Source organism: Gouania willdenowi, chromosome 8 (genome assembly GCF_900634775.1).
Source record: "Gouania willdenowi chromosome 8, fGouWil2.1, whole genome shotgun sequence".
Classification (NCBI taxonomy): Eukaryota; Metazoa; Chordata; class Actinopteri; order Blenniiformes; family Gobiesocidae; genus Gouania; species Gouania willdenowi.
Window position 1 is genome coordinate 21,650,653 of NC_041051.1, and position 18,011 is coordinate 21,668,663.

General features: G+C 36.1%; 1 protein-coding gene across 1 annotated transcript; it reads left to right on the forward strand.

Annotated features, from left to right (window-relative positions):
• The first annotated feature begins 1,061 nt into the window (after positions 1-1,061).
• On the forward strand, positions 1,062-16,565 carry rab5c (RAB5C, member RAS oncogene family). Its single transcript, XM_028455375.1, has 6 exons — positions 1,062-1,167; positions 9,292-9,613; positions 12,017-12,168; positions 12,247-12,369; positions 14,240-14,333; positions 15,304-16,565. Exons 2-6 carry the CDS (start codon positions 9,448-9,450, stop codon positions 15,426-15,428), a joined length of 660 nt encoding a protein of 219 aa, XP_028311176.1. The 5' UTR covers positions 1,062-1,167; positions 9,292-9,447; the 3' UTR covers positions 15,429-16,565.
• The last annotated feature ends 1,446 nt before the right edge of the window (positions 16,566-18,011 follow it).

Consider the following 18,011-nt stretch of genomic DNA (forward strand, 5'->3'; position numbering starts at 1 on the left):
TATTAATATTTAATGCAAGTTATTCTAACCTTAAAATGTTTGATTTTCAAAACGTGTTGATAAATATGCACAATACATGAAATATGATTGTCATCATACCTTCAAGTTGTTGAAAGAAGTGTGTTGGAAAATATATTGCAAATGTAAATGCATTCTCCTGATGAAAGAAAGGTTCGACATGAAAATCAATAACATGAATGTATCATCTGTTCTACAATCATGCAGCGTCCCCTAGGGGTAATATGCCTTTAGATCAACTACTGTAAACAATGCATGGAAGCAAAGTCAATCAATAAATAAATGAATAAATCAAATCAGCAATTAGCAACATACAGGGTGTGCTGCAGGTACTTCACACACCATCTGCAAAGCTCCATCATCAGTGTAAAATTACAGAAACATAATAACATTATATATATATATATATATATATAATATAATGCGTACTATTTGGACTAAACACATTTTTTGTGGAAAAAAAAAATAACCAAAAAACTACATTAACACCTAAGACAGAGCAAAATAAAATAAAATGAGAATATTCCACGGATAAACACAAACTGTTACAAAAAAGCATATCTGTTTTATACTTTTAAACCTGTTTTTATTCCTATGCACCCATTGTTGCACTTTAGATTTGTTACAAATGTAAAGTGCATTATAAATAAAATGTATTATTATTATTACTATATCTGAGTAAAAATTATATTGAATAAATATCGACATTACATAAGAAACTATGAGAAAATTTTTTTACATTATTTTATTTTATTTAACAAGCCCATTCCCGCCAGTGGAAAAGCAAAAAACAAAATTAGGAAATAATTAATAAAAACAATAAAAAAAAATAGAAGTTTAGATAGATACTATCTCATAATTATGACTTCACTGCTCAGTAAGTTGAATGCAACACTTTTAATTATTATTATTTGTTCATATTTAGATGTTATTTTTTCAGAATTAAAACTACATTCTTCGTCACTTTGGTTCGATATGACGTTGGGTGACGTATGAAGGCTACTCTTGCTCTGATTGGTCGGACTGATGTTGACAAAGAGTGGGAGGTTCCCGGAAAAATCACTAACCGGAAAGGAAGGCCAGAACCCAAGAAGCGGAGGAAGAGGAGATATCCGCCACCGATTAAAGCAGCGAGAAACGAAAAGTAAAGTAAGTGTCACGAGTTAACATGGCGATACGTGTGTGTGAACAGGAACGAAAGCCGTTCTGTGGACTTTTCTGTTGCGTGAGTGTTAAGTGCGTCAAGTGAGCAGCCAAGTCCGTCTGAGACGAAATGTCCAACAGTCTGAACCGAGACCTCGCAGACCTACATCCTCCCCATAGCGACAAGCAAAGACACTGCTCTTTACGAGAAACCCGCGACAGCATTCACAGCATAAACTGTTGTACTATTGTTTCTGAGTCTTCCAGTTTGTTCAACGTATAATAGCTGACAACGGAGGACTCGGTAAGTAAAGTTAAACGACGATTGTAGCCGCTAACGTTGCTAATGCTAACACTAGTCAACTTCAGCTGTAGTTAAATGTAGGGCTGCCAAAGAACTGGGACCATAAAGAGCCAATGCAGTGCAGGAGTTGATTTATTATATTGTAAACATGAAAACTATTTATTGTATTCTATATTTCTCTGACTAAACTGTATGATTATTCTGTAAAGTACCATGTAAACCAATGTCAGCTTAATACTAACAATTGCTCCTGTTAAAGGAAAGGAAAGAGCATGCATAGCTAATTTGGCCTAAAGTAAGCTTTTTAAATTAGGATGTTAAACATCCTGGGCGTATATTTTTGACTGTATTATGTATCATAGAGTATTCTTCTATAGAAATGTGCATCTTGTCGTTGACATTTTTGGCACAATACTATTTCCCAATTCAGTCTTTGTCATAATGCCATCCTGTTCTGTTTAAGGGAATACCTCTTGATTGGTAGAGATATGTATATTATATATATATATATGTATATTATATATATATGTATAAAAATATGCATTTTTTTTTTTTTCTCTCCCCATCAGCCTTAGCCAATGACCAATACAGACTGACGATTTTCTTGAGCTGATACTACTTTTGCTCTCTCAATTTACATCATGAAAATTACACGATGATAACAAATGGTACGAGTCTCAATTTTTGAATAGGAACATTTATGGAAATTAACAAAGGTGATGTAGAACGACAACAAGTAAAACATTAAAAACAGGTGATGTAGAACAAGTAAAAAATAATTCTGCTCTCTGTAAATAATGCAGATCGGCAAACGCAGCAGCCCACATTGGCCGATGCCGATACATGTAAAAAACGCAAAAATCGGCCAGCCGTTGTATTGGTCTATCATACGCAGGTACAATCTTTGGTGCCTGCTTATTCAGATTTACCCCAGCTTTTGGTTTGAACTATTGCGAAGCAGCTTGGAGTTCCACAAAAAGACAGTCATAAACTTTACATCCTCCAGACGTCTTTTTTTTTTCCCCGAGATCTCATTTACCTTTTGTAAACATTAAGGTTGTCCCTATCCAATATTGATAATGAATATTGGCATCTGGGGTGGGGTATCAGGTAGGGATATAACGATTCACTCAACTCCCGAAACGATTAGATTCACAATACTGGGTTCACGATACGATTCTCTCACGATTTATTTTACAAAAAGGGACTGTACACAAATGACTGAAAAATATTCCTAGAAAATACTGTACTATTTTCCTTTTATTTTTCATTATCAAAATAATCCCTTGATAAACTATTCATAATAATGCAATTTAACTAAAAATAAATCATGAAAGAAATAAATAAAGGAATAATACAAATGAAGAAGAAGCCTATTAATTTAAATTCTGGTTCTATAGTAAACAATGCAAAACTTTTAAAAGTGCAACTGAAAATTTATTTTGTGCCTTAACAATTGGACTATAGAAAAAAAACAAAAAACAGTCATTGAACTGATTTATGTCAGATATTTGGTTGGACCAGCAGAGGGCGCTGGTAACCCAGAAGAGATGCTATGCTAGCAGACAGAGCTAATAGAAAAACGTGACTTTTACAGATATTCAGGTAATATTACAGATATTCTTTCGGTGCGAAAGGGGTAAGGAATCATTTATGAACATGTTTAAGAGTAGAAGGCGGACAAAAAGAAAGTAGTAGCAGATTCTGCCCGCCGCGTACACTGCTGGACAAGAGAAGGGATAAATATATACCGCCCTCTGCTGTTTAAAAAAAAGTACTGCGATTCAATTTTCAAAGTATCGATGTCAACCGTGATACCTATGAATCGATTTTTAACTGCCTTACGATTAATCGTTACATCCCTAGTATCAGGTCAATAGCAATATCAACAAATACCCATGGATGCAATAGTGGTATCATGAAGCCGTGGGAAAATCCATATTTTGCATTAAACCCTTTATGCTTGGGGGGTACTGTACTATCTCAATATCCCAAATATTAGCCAACTGATGTCAACCCAACCATTAGTTGGCCAGCAATCAGATGTTTTTGATTCTAATCAAACCCCATATGGTTACTGCATACACATGGTTGGAAAAATGAACTTCTAATATGTCTTTTTCTATTTGGACAAAAATACAATCCAGAAGACATCAGTGCTTTAAAATTCAAATACATACATTTATCTAGCAGTTAGCATAGATGTGATGCGCTGAGTTTGTCTTACTCAGACATCTGCTGCTAACTTGAATCATTGCTATCACAGTATAGCAAGCATGATTATTACTGCTGTCAGCGTTTGTGTCAAATCGCTGTGTATAATTCTGTTGATTGGTCTGTACAACACGTAATTTGCGTTTATGTCTTTGTGCCTTTTCTTTATGACCTAGTAGAGGAAGAGAGTTTGGACCTTTGAGTCAGGAGCAGGATTTACCGTAAAATGCCTAAGCTTTCCTTCTGTTTATGGTGTGTGGACCTTGTTCCTTTAAAGAGGCCACACATCACGACAAATGGAGAAAATAAGATGTTTTCCCATGTCACTTTATGTAATGTTTGTTTTTCCAAGCCACGTCTTTTGTGTTTTGGCTCACAACAAGCCCAAGAAGTATCAATCGCTGAGTGGTTGTGTTTAAGCCTCAACACACCCAAATATTTATATTTATAGACGGCTACGCACAGGACTAAATTATGAAACACCACCTACTTTGTTATAATAGGTTGTTTTTGTGGGTGCTGATGCGAATGTCTATTCATTTCAAGCAGATTTAAATGTGAGATTATACATGCATATATGCCTGCTTGTATGAAAATTATGTATTTTGCGAGTGAGCCTGATGGTGTTTAACATTGTTTTGATGAAAACATTAAAATACCCAAAACAAATGTTCCTTTTTTAAACTAGTTTCAATTAGATGTTTTCAAAAACGGGGTAAAAAGGGGCTTAAGCTGGTTTGTGTAATATAGACGACATAATTATAGTGATATAGCTCCTTTTTCTTTATCAGTCACTGCCAGTTCTTAAAGTGCTCCACCCTTAAAGTTTAGGTGAAGAGAACAGCACAAGACACTGCTTGTTGTGGTGAAACCAGTAGTGGCTATGATTTCTAAAAGAGCTGATTTGGCAAAAATGAACAATGACTACCTGTTTTTGTATTACTAAGAATAAATACAAATGTATATTAAAGTTTAGGATTACAAATTTTGTTTTAGAGAATTAAGCAACTGAAAAAAGGAATCACCAGTTTACTGTGACAAATGTCATTATATTAGTGTCATATTATAAGTTCTATATAAATATATTCTCCTCTTTGGATGTTTAGTGCACAGCAACCTTTACGTGGTTCTTGAGTATCACACAGGCCACAATGAATATTTCACAGGTTCTCTCTCTCTCTCGCGCGCCCCTTCTTCCTGTCCTGCTTCCTCTCCCTTTCTCTGACCCATGTCTCACTGTTCCTTCTCTACATCCGACTCACTTCCCTCTGGAGGTTTTCAGTGCCCATTAGGAATTCCATCAGAGCACCCCTCAAAAGGCTACTTTGTGTGAAGGTCTGTCTTAGGGTAAGAGTCTCTGATTGTCAGCCAGTCAGCTGGTCATTAGCGTTGCTGTTATGACACTCAGCATTTTTCCTTTCTGTCTGTAGACTGTAGCTGTGTGGTATTATCATGGTTTCACCTGTTGGGTACAATACCTGTAGAAACATTAGTTCACATCAGACATATACTTTATATGTTAATTATTAGGGGTGTCCCAATCCAATATTGATATCTGTCCGATATCAGCCAGAAAATGAATATTGGATTTTATCAGACTGCATCTAAAATCTCCTACTGTTGCTGACTAAGTAATAAAAATATGTATGATTCGTGTTGATATTGTATTGGGTCGTTATCAGCCGATCCCCAAGGCTGCAATATCGGTATCGTATCGGAATTGAAAAAGTTTTATCGGGACATTCCTTTTAATTATTAATAATTAAAAGCCCAGAGTGCTTCAGCCATTCCGAACTGAAGACTGTAAAGTTGCTGCACCATTACTATTCATTATCCCCCGCCACAAAGTGTGGAATGGGGATATAGGTTTGAGCTCCGTCTGTCCGATTTGGTGTATGGCTTCAGGGTATCAATACCTTGATGGAGTTCGAAAATGAGAAGCGCGCAATTATTTTTTCCGGAGTTATTGCCCATGTTTCGGTTTTTTTCAGCGGGGGATGTTGATGGTTTTTTTGTTGTTTTTATCATTCCCTCAAATTTTGATCTTGAAAGTATTTCAATCATTCTTTGAAAACCAATTGAAGAACATGAAGTTTGTCATTAGTGTCGTTAACGGAGTGTTCTAGAATGGTAGTTGTCCATTGCAAGTAAATGTATTTAATTAAAAAAAGCAGCTTTGTGGGTTTTCTAGTGCTCATGGCTAACCGTTTAACCAATAACGGCGAATAGGGGCGACCGTGGCTCAGGTGATAGAGGGTTGTCTTCTGATCGAGAGGTTGGGTGTTCGATCCCAGTACCTGACTATGTGTCGAAGTGTCCTTGGGCAAGACACTGAACCCTAAGTTGCTCCCAGTGGTCAACTAGCGCCTTGCATGGCAGTCCTGTCCCACTGGTGTGTGAATGTGAGAGTAATTGGGTGAATGAGCAGATATGTAAAGCGCTTTGAGACTGCTTCAGTGTGGGGATAAAGTGCTATAAATCAAGTCCATTTATCATAACAAAAACTTAAACGGATTATTACTGAGGGTCAATTTTTTTTTAATTAGGTACTTTTGTGAATCAACTCGTGGGTGTGTCGACATTTGCAACAGGTGGCCATTTTGCAGCGATGAAGCAAGCAAACCAAAGCTCTGTATAAGATCATTTCACCTCAAAAAAACTTAAATCTCCCAGTTCTCTAGACTACCCCTCACTTCCGTGTTAAATTGGTGGAGTGTGCGCTCACAGATTCTCAAATAGAACATTTAGATCTTAACGGTAAAGGTTAATCATTGGTTAATGAGCGGCGGCCATCGTTTAAAAAATAAATAAAAAAACAACTAACTATATATACACTTAATAACATTAAAAAAACATTTTATGCACATGCCATCTCAAATTCAAATTGATCCAGGCAATTTTGACTCCAAATATCTACTGACAGTCTTATTATAGTGCTTTACATTTGGTGTTTTTCTTCGTGTTTCCACAGTTTTTAATTATACTTCTATGAATGAGGCAGGAAATAAAAGTCCTGAAAGAATCAACATTTACTTGCATGATTGGTTACACTTTGTCTTGTTTCCTCAAAGATTTATTCTTTTTCTTTAAAGAAAACAAAAAATGTTATTGTACTGTATCCACTCATTACATCATTTTTTTTCCTTACTACATACTTGATGTAAAGTTGATTTCAATTTTAAAAAGCACACCAAAGTTGTTCAAGCAAGACGGAAATAGTTTTTAAAATCTCTTCATCTACCAATTAAACATACAAGCTCTGAATATTCTATGAACAAAGCCAAGATCTTCTGTCACATGCTAAAGATTTGCCACCGCTTAGCAGCCTCAGCATACCTCCCACCTTTTCACAGAAACGCTGTCACATCAGCTTTTTTTCTTTCCCAATCATTCAAATTCTCGTATATTGGAAAAGTTTGGACTATTTCTCAATTTTCTGAATCTGCATTTTTCTGTCCCTTTAATACGTGGGGTGAACTCCCAATTTTATTGTGTTCAGCAGTGAATCTTTAGCCATCTGCACTTCCTTCTTTCAGTTGAGTTGGGCTTCCTGTCCTTTGACCATGTAGAAAATGGTTGGCCTCGTGTATCACTCTATTGAACACAAATGTCTACATTCCACTTTTTTCTCTGAACTTAATTGTCTAATATTTATTTACCATATCAATTGCACTGCAGACAATGGCCATATGTATTTATATATGAGGTTTAGTATGAAGTGTTTTATTGGTTAACTTTTGGTTTGTTGGAGTAGAAGTGAAAGTGTTTATTTTTTTAGCTTTATATCACACCGCTGGTGAAGGATCTTTACTTAGTGTGGCTTTCAAATCAGTAGCAGTAAAATTATGCTTTTTGCATTAAGTGTCGGAAAAGCACTATATTAATTTGATGTATTATTAGGGGGTCAAGCCTGCGGGGCCTGGGGACACATACACCTCTGATGCAAAAACTCCCATATGTGTCCACCAGTGAATATGGACTCTAACGTTTATTTTTCCAATCCTTCAAAACTACATACAGCTTATAATTGATCTGCTCCAGTCACATACACACTCTCACTCCGCACGTGGTGGAGCAACTACTAGGGCATTCATTTGCAGTTAAAAGGACACACACACACACCTGCACTAAGAAAGCTTAAATGCTAAATGAATAGTTTTATTTGTACAAATTTGTCTTTTATCAGATTCTACCTAAACGCCTCGTTGGTACAAACTATTTATTTATTTATCATGTGCATGTGCCATAGATTTAAACACACTACAATGGCAGCAAAAAACAATAATTATACTAAAAATTAACAAAAAGACAACAGAAAGATACAAAAATACACAATGACTCCAAAAAACATACATTATAGAAAAATGCACCAAACAAAAAAAGATAAGAATGAGTTAAAAAAAAAAACAACTAACACATTTATCATAATCATGTCCCATAGAATTAAACCAGTGAAATTACACACGCTATTTTACTTTGCACCCACAATTATACCCCTTTATAACACTACAGAGTACGTGCACCTCTTTGTACATCCAACCTTCAAACACATACTCATTTGGCCATAATTGACAACTCTACTTAAACTCTCACATGAATACATATTTCAGACGGGCACTGTAGCTCCTGAGGCCATATCTCGAAGTTAATCACGATTGGTCAAAGTGGGCGTGGCTTATTACAATATAAACAACAACTTAACTTATTTCAGTTCAAGTATTATGTTAAGGGCTGTGAAATTTACAGGGTATTTACAGAAGAGCACACCTGTGGGCCGAGTAGCACGGGAAGGCTTGGCCCCCCTTTTATAACTGCTTGCAGTTCTAGTTATTATTAGGCATTGTAAACAAATCAGAGTGTAAACCATTTCTGCTGCTGCATTCCCCAGTTTGAGCTGCTCTTAGAGGTGTTCGAGTCAAGTTCCAGTTTGTTCAACCTCCAACATCTTAATTACTTAGCGTGGAACGACACTGTGAGACACATCTCAAACTTTTCCATCCAGCGAGTTCACACGCACCACATATTGCCACAATGCTTTTGCTGCGACTCGCAACTTTTCTCATCTGACACTGATCTGACCTACCCACGTCAAATCTCTGTTAAAGCTTTACCTATTCAAGATCGTTTTTAATGTTTAACTCTTACATTTATACACCTCCTTTAAAACCTGTCTTTTATACCTGTTTTTATTCAGTTTGTGTCATGCAGCCCGACAGTAACCTTTTTTTCCTTTTAATCTGACACTGATCTACACTGATAATACCTAAAACCTCCATAGAACTCATACAAATTGATGTTATTTGATGCCGTTAATGAATTTTGTGTATATATATATATATATCTTAATGCTGGGTCTTTTTTAATGTAACACACTGAGTTTTCTTTTAACCTCGGCTAAAAATGGTTTAGCTGGTATGCAGTTCAAATGATTGTTGTTTTTGCCTGAATTTTTTTTTATTTACTTCTAAAGAGATTAACTGAAAATACTGTCTCCATTTATCCACTGTTTCCATTTAAAAGCATGTGTTCCTGTAGTAATGCTTTTAAAATCTTCATTTGCAGTCTTTGTGCAATGTGATTAAATCTTCTGATTAGATTCTCTGCTTTTACAGCTTGCACTGGTGAGGCCATCTTCCTCCAACATTTCCTCGTCCGTCCCAAACCCTTCCCAGCTGTGTCACCTGCCCTAAGAAACCAGGATCGAGTTTGTGGATCCTTTTTTTTTTTTTTCTTCTTCTTCTTCCCCTCATAATTTCTAACACTGCAGCATGGCAGGGCGTGGTGGACCAGCACGGACCAACGGTACAGCAGCAAGCAGCAAAATCTGCCAGTTTAAGCTGGTGCTGCTGGGAGAGTCTGCAGTAGGAAAATCCAGTTTGGTGCTGCGCTTTGTCAAAGGCCAGTTCCACGAGTTCCAGGAGAGCACCATCGGAGGTGAGGGTTCCTTTTGATGAAACCAACACAGAACAATCTGAGAAAACACCAAAATGATTAAAAAATAAAATATATTTTAGTTTTTTCAACTGCAAGACTATAAAGTATGAACTTTACTAGGATAGAGGCCATTTAGAAGCTGCAAATGCAAAAAAAGGTTTTTAAACGTACTCTTTTGGAGGTTAACACGCAGTAATTACTCAAGGAACTGCACCATTCACATAACTCCAACTGGTTTTATACTGTTAAAACTATCCAGTGGTTCCAATCGTAGCGTACTCTCACTCATTTTAAGGTGTTTTCCTTGTTCAGGTGGAACGGTCGTGAGTCCGATGGTGGCATCAAATTGCTGTTCACATCTGCATTTTCAAAGTCTGATTTCCCTTTTTTTTGGAAAGTGCAATGTAAAAATCCATCCACTGTAATGTTCCTGGTCTTTTTAGGAATAAAGTCCAAAGAACTGGATGACACAAAACTAAGCACTGAAATGTGGAATATAGGAAAGCTGATCATCAATATCAATCATCTAGATATAGCTAGGCCTATCATTTAAAGGTTGCGTATATCTATTTAAAATGCATCTACTCTATTTCCTCTCAAATTAATTGACTTAGGACAAAACTGTCCTTCATTCATCAACAAAAAGTAACTATGTAAACATCGTTAGCCATTTTCTAGCTTCTATTTATTAATGATTCAAGATGTTCGACCAATACACCCTTCTACTACTGAGACAAATGCTTACTTACAGGTTTGACTCTTTTGTGTTTTCTGCATCCATTTAGGAGTGGTATAACCTGTTGATCATCTGATTCATATCAGCAACTCATAGATGCACAGTCTGTTCAAATAAATGTTTATTTAAACAGATTCCTATAAAGTAAATAAGTTTAATTATAACCAAAATCAGGTTTTGTATTAAAAAATTGGGTTTCTTTTGTTCAGTTTTGAAGCTGATGGAAAACAACTTCTTTGTTCCCATTAAATTTGATCATATTAATGCAAAGGCATTGGCTTTAGAAAGTACATAAGTCTTACAAAAAAAGGAAAAATTGTGAGTGCCCAGCTCTGAGTGATGTCACCAACCAATAGAACGTGACTCATTCTATTGGTTAGGTAACGTTATGTTTAATGATTTTAGCTCCTACCTCTGAACACTGTCATGGGCGGAGCTGAAGGATCTTGTTTACGAATGGCCCTTTACTTATTGTAGGACATAATGGAAGTTGCAGTATTTTATCTAGGCTAGTTTGCTTTGAAATCACAGTATTTGCTGGAAAAAATAATAATAAAAATCACATTTTGATCTTTTGACATATCTGATGTGCAATCATTCAAACACTGGAACTTCAGTTGTTTGTTTGGACCAGGCTTGTTCAAAAGCAGATGTCCTTTGGTATCTTTGCTTATATTATATTGACTTCTCTTAAAGAAGCTTGGTGAAATCAGTGGCACAGGATTCCTCTTCTGTTCTTTTTCCAAGTGCTGAACTTTTTTTTTTCCCTCCTGTGTCAGATTTGCTCATGAGCAGTGTGACTGTAGGAGTAAGGAACAGGATGCTTGGTGCTTACGCTCAGCATGTTTTATATTCTGCTGAGTTTGTGGTTAGCAGCATGCCTGGTCAAAGATTACAAAGCCTTAAAAGTATGTGTCGTGTCAGTGGATGTTGGGTTTCCTCCGTCATGTGACAGCTGGCTGATTAGGCCAGATAAATGCAGATGGGCCTTAAATTCAGAAAATATACACATTTCCTCAGTGCTCTCCATTATCTTTCATCCAGGGCATTAAATCTAGATTTTGTTTAGAAAAGCAAACCATATATGACTAAGGAAAATGGTTAACCCTCTCAGCTATCAGTAAGTATATAACATGTTACTGTTTGATTTTTTTTTTAATTAAACTTGATATGTTTTTAACCCTTAAAAACAAATCTAGTCCAAATGTTCTCTTTCTAACAAATGAAAAACATGATTATATTACAATCTGAATCTGTTAACAAAGAACTGTAGAAATGATACTTTTTGCTTTTATTTTAGTCATACTAATGCTTCATATGACAAAATATCACTGACCTTATTGATCAAAGTCAAAGAAAACAAAGGGCTTTAGTTTAGGTGGTTCTTCACCACTGGGATTGGGTCAGTACCAGACCATGTACTATTAGGCATCAGACTGTGAACCCATTGTTCCAGTTTAGTTGCGAGACTTCTACTTTGTAATTGTAATTGTTCTTGTCTTAAAACTAAATAATTCTTCTGCTGCCAGAGCAGATGCATTTCTATTTTCCCCTGTAAGTTCAAATGTGTCTGTTATTTGTCATTACATTTTTAAATGTTTGTTCTGTAGTTGAATCTGTGCACCTACTTTTCATCTGATCTGAAGAAAGACATTTTCTATTTTCAGCTGCCTTCCTCACACAGACGGTATGTTTGGATGACACAACAGTGAAGTTTGAAATCTGGGACACTGCAGGACAAGAGCGCTATCACAGCTTGGCACCGATGTACTACAGAGGAGCGCAGGCTGCTATCGTGGTTTATGATATCACCAACACAGTAAGTGAGATCAACCTGAGGCAACACGTGTTATAACAGCTAGGCCTGATGTCAATTAATTGCTTTTGTTGTTTCAAGGATTCGTTCACACGTGCAAAGAACTGGGTGAAGGAGCTTCAGCGACAGGCCAGCCCAAATATTGTTATTGCACTGGCAGGAAACAAGGCAGATTTGGCCAACAAGAGAGTTGTCGATTTCCAGGTAAAATCAAAAACTGTTTGTTCTGCTGTAAACGCCGCTAGTTTTTTTTTTTTCCTATTTAAATTTGAGGATGCGGCCAACAACACTCTCGGAAACCTCACTCTCGTTCAGTTCTTGTGCATGAGGTCAAAAATCAAGAGGGATAAACTCTCCATGTCTGACGGTGTAAGCAGCGAGTCTGACAGAGATTTAGATCATTTTTTATCATTGTTGCGTTGATTTCTTGAAAGATTTTTTGCAAAAATGTTATCGTTCTGCAAGGCAGAAAGGCAGAGTTAGCTGCTAATGCTGCACACAAGCTAAAAATTCAGTTTGTGAGATGTGTTCAGGCACTTCTGTGTAACCTGTCGTTCTAGTAAAAAAGGAATATATATTATACTTTGTCATATGTAAATCTACATACACAAAATGTATTCTCTGCATTTAACCCCTCCCTAAGGAGCAGTGGGCAGCAACAGTGTAGCGTCAGAAACCAGTACCTGTTATATCGCCTTGTATTGCTGATCTGACGTGTTTGTGACAATGCGACGCAGCAGTTGGACAAAACAAATGATTATCACCTTAAATGTACTGTTCTTGTAGTTAGAAGAGCAGAGGAGGAGAAAGTGACTTAGCAGCTTAGCACTCCGGTGAGAGATTGAATGACTGCTGCTGCTGAGATAAACACGGACCCTGAAGCTCTGAGACGGACTCACAATAACAATAGCCGCTTAAATAGCCATTTGTTTTACTGTAATGTGCAGTTTTTTGGCTGAAAACAATAACAGTGTGTGGATAGCAAAATAATATTCCTTTGATCACTGATCACCCTGAAAAAGAGCGAGGCATTAAGTAAACGTCTATAGACACGCCCACTCATGAATATTAAGTAGGACCCTAAACAGCCTGATTTTAGAACTGCTCAGAAAGTCACTTTTCAGAAGCTAAAACTCTGGAAAACAGGCGAGTTTGCGGAAAATAAACCTCAACTATTATGTTGTGGGATTCTTAGAACAAATGGAGATTGGTGAAAAATAGCATATGTTCCCTTTAAGAACTTAACAGAATCATAATCTGTTGTAGAAGCAAGAGTTAAACTTTTTTGAAAAATATAATCTGACAGTTTGATAAACGTACCACTTGTTTTTCAGGGTTCCCGCGGATCTTTAAGAAGTCTTAAAAGGCATTAAATTCATGAATCTAAAAATAAGACCTTAAATCAATGTTTCAAAAGTCTTAAATTTTAACACATAAGTATGATTTTATGATTGTAATTAGTCTCACATTTCAAAATTAATGGTAACATTTGTTTTTAAAAAAGTGTATAAACAACATGGGAAAATATAAATTTAACAAAAATTCCCTGTCCAACAAAGATTTTTCTAAATGGTTCTTATTTTTTGTATTTTTGTTGTTCTTTTATATATTTATTGCTGTTTTTCTATCTGCCTGTTTGTTTTAAGTGTATTTACTGTCATTTTGTGTAAATTGTGTGATTACTGTTTTTTTTCCCCAATTATGTTGGGTCCTAAATTTAATTTCAAATGGCATTTAAAATTCTTAAGTCTTTCATTTAATTTGACTAAAGCTGTAGGAACCCTGTTTTTAATGTTTGTACTTGAATTACTGTCAGTTACCATTTACTTGTTCTCACAAGTTTAAAAAAAATATATTTCATGCCATTTTGTACTTGGAAAGGTGAAATGTGTAATTATTGATATTGTGATACTGTATATCGCAATGTATATCATATTCTTTAGTATCAGAATATATCAGGATGAATCATGACATGCAAATGGTGAATAGTATTGTTTTATACCTTTTATAAATGTAGGTTTGTTGGCGAATGAAATATTTTCTTTTTAAATTGTGTTTGTCTTGTTTTCTTTAGGAAGCCCAAGCTTACGCAGATGACAACAGTCTTCTGTTCATGGAAACATCTGCCAAGACAGCAATGAACGTTAATGAGATTTTTATGGCTATTGGTAAGCATGTAGACATTGTCTACAGTTTTTTGGATATTTTAGAATGTTAGTTGTTCAGAGCTTCTGTGTATTGGTTCTTGTCTTTACTGCAGCTTTATTCTAGCGAGCAGTTGTGGTCTGTGGTCACGACCTGCAAAACCACTCCTTTATAGAGGTTGTTTTCTCATTTCTGTTGAATTTTGTTGAGAGAAACAAGCAGGTCTGGACCTCTGTGGTTTAACCAAATGTAATCAGGGTTTCATTACAAACCTGTTGGTCTCTCACAGATTTAATATAAGAGCAACAAAAACTTGTTAAAGTTATGACGTGCAAAGACCTTGAGTAGGTGTCATCAAGTGTAGTGTGACAGAGTCACTCTGACCAGCACTGAGCCCAGGTCACAGTTAACAGCTTGTGAAAGTCGGATACTGGAAATATTATTTACTTCACAAGACAACATACATAGTCATTTCAGAACGTTTAATGCCAGTTTTATTTCTACATGTAGAAAAGATGAAATAACTTTGTTCATTAATCACAATACAGTGTGTGTGTTTGGTGAAATTACAATTTACAATAAATGGAAAAAAGTAGACTGTGGTTTGCTGAATTATCTTTAAATTTGATTATTGACCCTTCAAATAAAAACATTGCAAAATGTTGACATGGGTGCACGATAAAATCAAGAATAGAAAAAGATGTGGGTGATTTTTTAATTAATATTTAGCTCTGAGTAGAAAGGAGAAGAAGCCTAAATGCATTACATAAAGGGTTTCAAGGAGTTAAAATGCTAACCATAATTGAGGAAATATTATTTATATATTATTTATTAAAGCAATGCATTAGAATAAAGACATTTGGGCACCTCAGATTGTGTCTTGTCTGGAAAAATCTTTAATCTGAAAAAAAGAAATAATGATCAATGCTGTAGCTGTGTTTTGTTAAGTCTACGATCATTGTGTAATTATTATACTTATTATTTGTATTCCAGCCAAAAAGCTTCCGAAGAACGAGCCCCAGGGTGCAGCAGGCAGTGGGGGCAGGGCCAGAGGGGGAGTTGATCTTCAAGAAGCTGCACCACAAGGCAGGAGCAGCTCGTGCTGTGGGTCACCGTAAACCAATCCAATCCACCCACTGCCTCGATCAACCCAGACCAGAGATTTTCCAGCTATGAAAAAACAAAACAACAACCTTCCATTGGTCAAACCAAACCGTGGTTGAGCCAATCACCAAAATGAGCAACAGCGCACCAATGATCATGGGGTGTAAGAGTTGGTTGGCCTGTAAGAGTTCCAACAGACGACAAAATAGAAATAAATAATCCATGACCTTTCTACTGATGAACACTCCCAGTTATGGAAGAAGAAAAAAAAAATATCTCATTATAAACTGTATTTGGTTTTCGATATTTATGAGGGGGTGACACTTATTCTACCAGGAAAAAAATAAAAAGAACGGGTCTGATTAATCATGTTCTTTCTTGTCAAATGCTCACTTTTCCATGCAGATTAAATTTTTTTTTTATCACGGTCTAAGTTCAACCAGGACCATGCGACATATATCACTTTTCTGTCCTGCTCCTGGTTAGCTTCCTTTAAAAATTTAAGAGAATGGGAATGGACAGATGTTTCTTTTTCAATAGAGCTGTAAAGATATGAGTATGTCAATAATTTTCCCTCTATTTTCCTCCCCGAATAGTCAGGCAGGCTGCTTGATAAGAATTTAAAGCCTACACATGAAGGTTTTACTATGATTTCTCTGGCATCAAAACATATAAAGTAAATAGTACATTAACATTATCACCAGTATGTAATTTTAGCATCAATGTAATGGTTTTGAATCCGCAGTGTATAAAGGCAAACATAAAGCAAGATTTGACCAAAATCACAACTGTATTGAGAAAACATTGCTGTATTTGTAGCAGTACTTTCAATATCTTTCCAATCTCTGTCATGTTTTCTCAACTCCAATTATGTTGTGATTTTTTTCTGTCTTAATTTTTCTTTCTTTTGGAAGATCTCTGCTATTAAATGCACTGTTTCTGTCTCAACATGTTTGTAAGATGAATTGTTATTCTCAGCTTCCATTCCATTGTCTTTCCTCTTTGTATTTTTACACGTAAAAAGAAAGTGATTAATATCAACAATGTTGTCGTCAATGTTATGGCATCAAAACCCAGCACAGTGAGGAGGGTGAGGTGTGGGTAGAGAAAGAAGACGATGTAACTTTACTAATAAACTAGAGGAAAGACGACTTCTGCGTGTCTAATTATTTCACATTTTGAAATAGCAATGATTTCAGCATCACCATTAAAACATGACACATTGTCCTCAGTGTGTTTAAAGAAAAACATTTGGATAAGGTCATTAATTGTTGTGCTGGTCAATTTGTTCCTCGAATGCCAAGAATGTGTCAATGTAAAAGCCTGCATAAAATCTTAAAATGCAATCTGCTACATTTTTATTGAAAGTGCAAATGTTTAACTATTCACAAAAAGGATATATGTGTAAATACCAGATTACTGATTTATTTTTTCTTCTGGTGTGAAAGTTCTATAGTTCTACTTGGCATGGGGTGGATTAATTTATCAAAAAATCTTATTTTTTTTAGTAACCAAAACTAAATTACCTCAAATTACCCAAACTTTTTCTGTAGCGTCCACCTTTGAAGAAGGAAAATGTTGATCATCCCCCAGCATGACTAACTGGGTAAAAATATGTAACCTTTATTGGAAAAAGGTTAAAAAAAATTAATTCATAATTTAGAACAGCAATAAGGCTATTGCAGTGCAAAATATTTTTTGTTCAGCAAACCCATGCTTTTTTTTTTTAACAAGACCATTTTTGCACCCCCCCCCCCCCCCCCCCCCCCCCCGACTGCTTTTGTCATGACTTGATGCTCCCAGTTTTTTTTATTGAACACAAATTAGCAATTACAAAGAAGTGCACCAAATGAAATTATTGATACAAAAATGCACATCCATCTATAAATTAAGGAACCTCTGTCTGTCTGTGTGTATGTTCCTCGAATATCGAGTGCATCAGGATCAGACTGACCTGAGACTTTCAACAAGGGTGTGCATCGTCAGATTTGTTTGGACTGCAAGGATACCATTTATGAATTATTCCATAAAATTATTTTAAATGCAGCTTTGCAGAACAGCTCAATGTTGATGAGTAGTCATGGTAACTCAAGATAGCAAATTTGCATTAGGAATTAAGTATTTACATGGTCAGTTGAAAGAGGATTCAACTTTTATTCTGAATTAAAGAGGAATTAAAGCTCTCATGTAAACCATTCATTAAAAAGCTACTTAACCTCCCACTTTTCTGTAGCAAGACATACTTCCTACGGGCACTGCACTCGTCTCTTCTCTATAAAAGCAAGGAATCTCTGTCTGTCTGTGTGTCTGTGTGTGTGTGCCTCAAATATCTCTGCGGATCAGAATCAGACTTGAGAGTTTCAACATGGCTGCTGCTTGGTTTAAGCGTGTGCAACATTGGATTTGTTTGGACGCCCCACCCCCACCTCCTGAGTCGACGGACTCAGTGATTATGTCATCAGTCCTACCTCACCAGTGATGATGTCATCAGTCTTACCTCCACAGTGATTATCATCAGTCCTACCTCTACAGTGACCACTGATGATGTCATCAGTCCTACCTCACCAGTGATGGTGTCATCAGTTCTATCTCTACAG

Coding starts and splice junctions, on each gene's coding strand:
- rab5c (XM_028455375.1), top strand. CDS start 9,448: ATGGCAGGGCGTGGTGGACCAGCACGGACCAACGGTACAGCAGCAAGC. Junction 9,614..12,016: donor CCAGGAGAGCACCATCGGAG/GTGAGGGTTCCT, acceptor TTCTATTTTCAG/CTGCCTTCCTCACACAGACG. Junction 14,334..15,303: donor TGAGATTTTTATGGCTATTG/GTAAGCATGTAG, acceptor TTTGTATTCCAG/CCAAAAAGCTTCCGAAGAAC.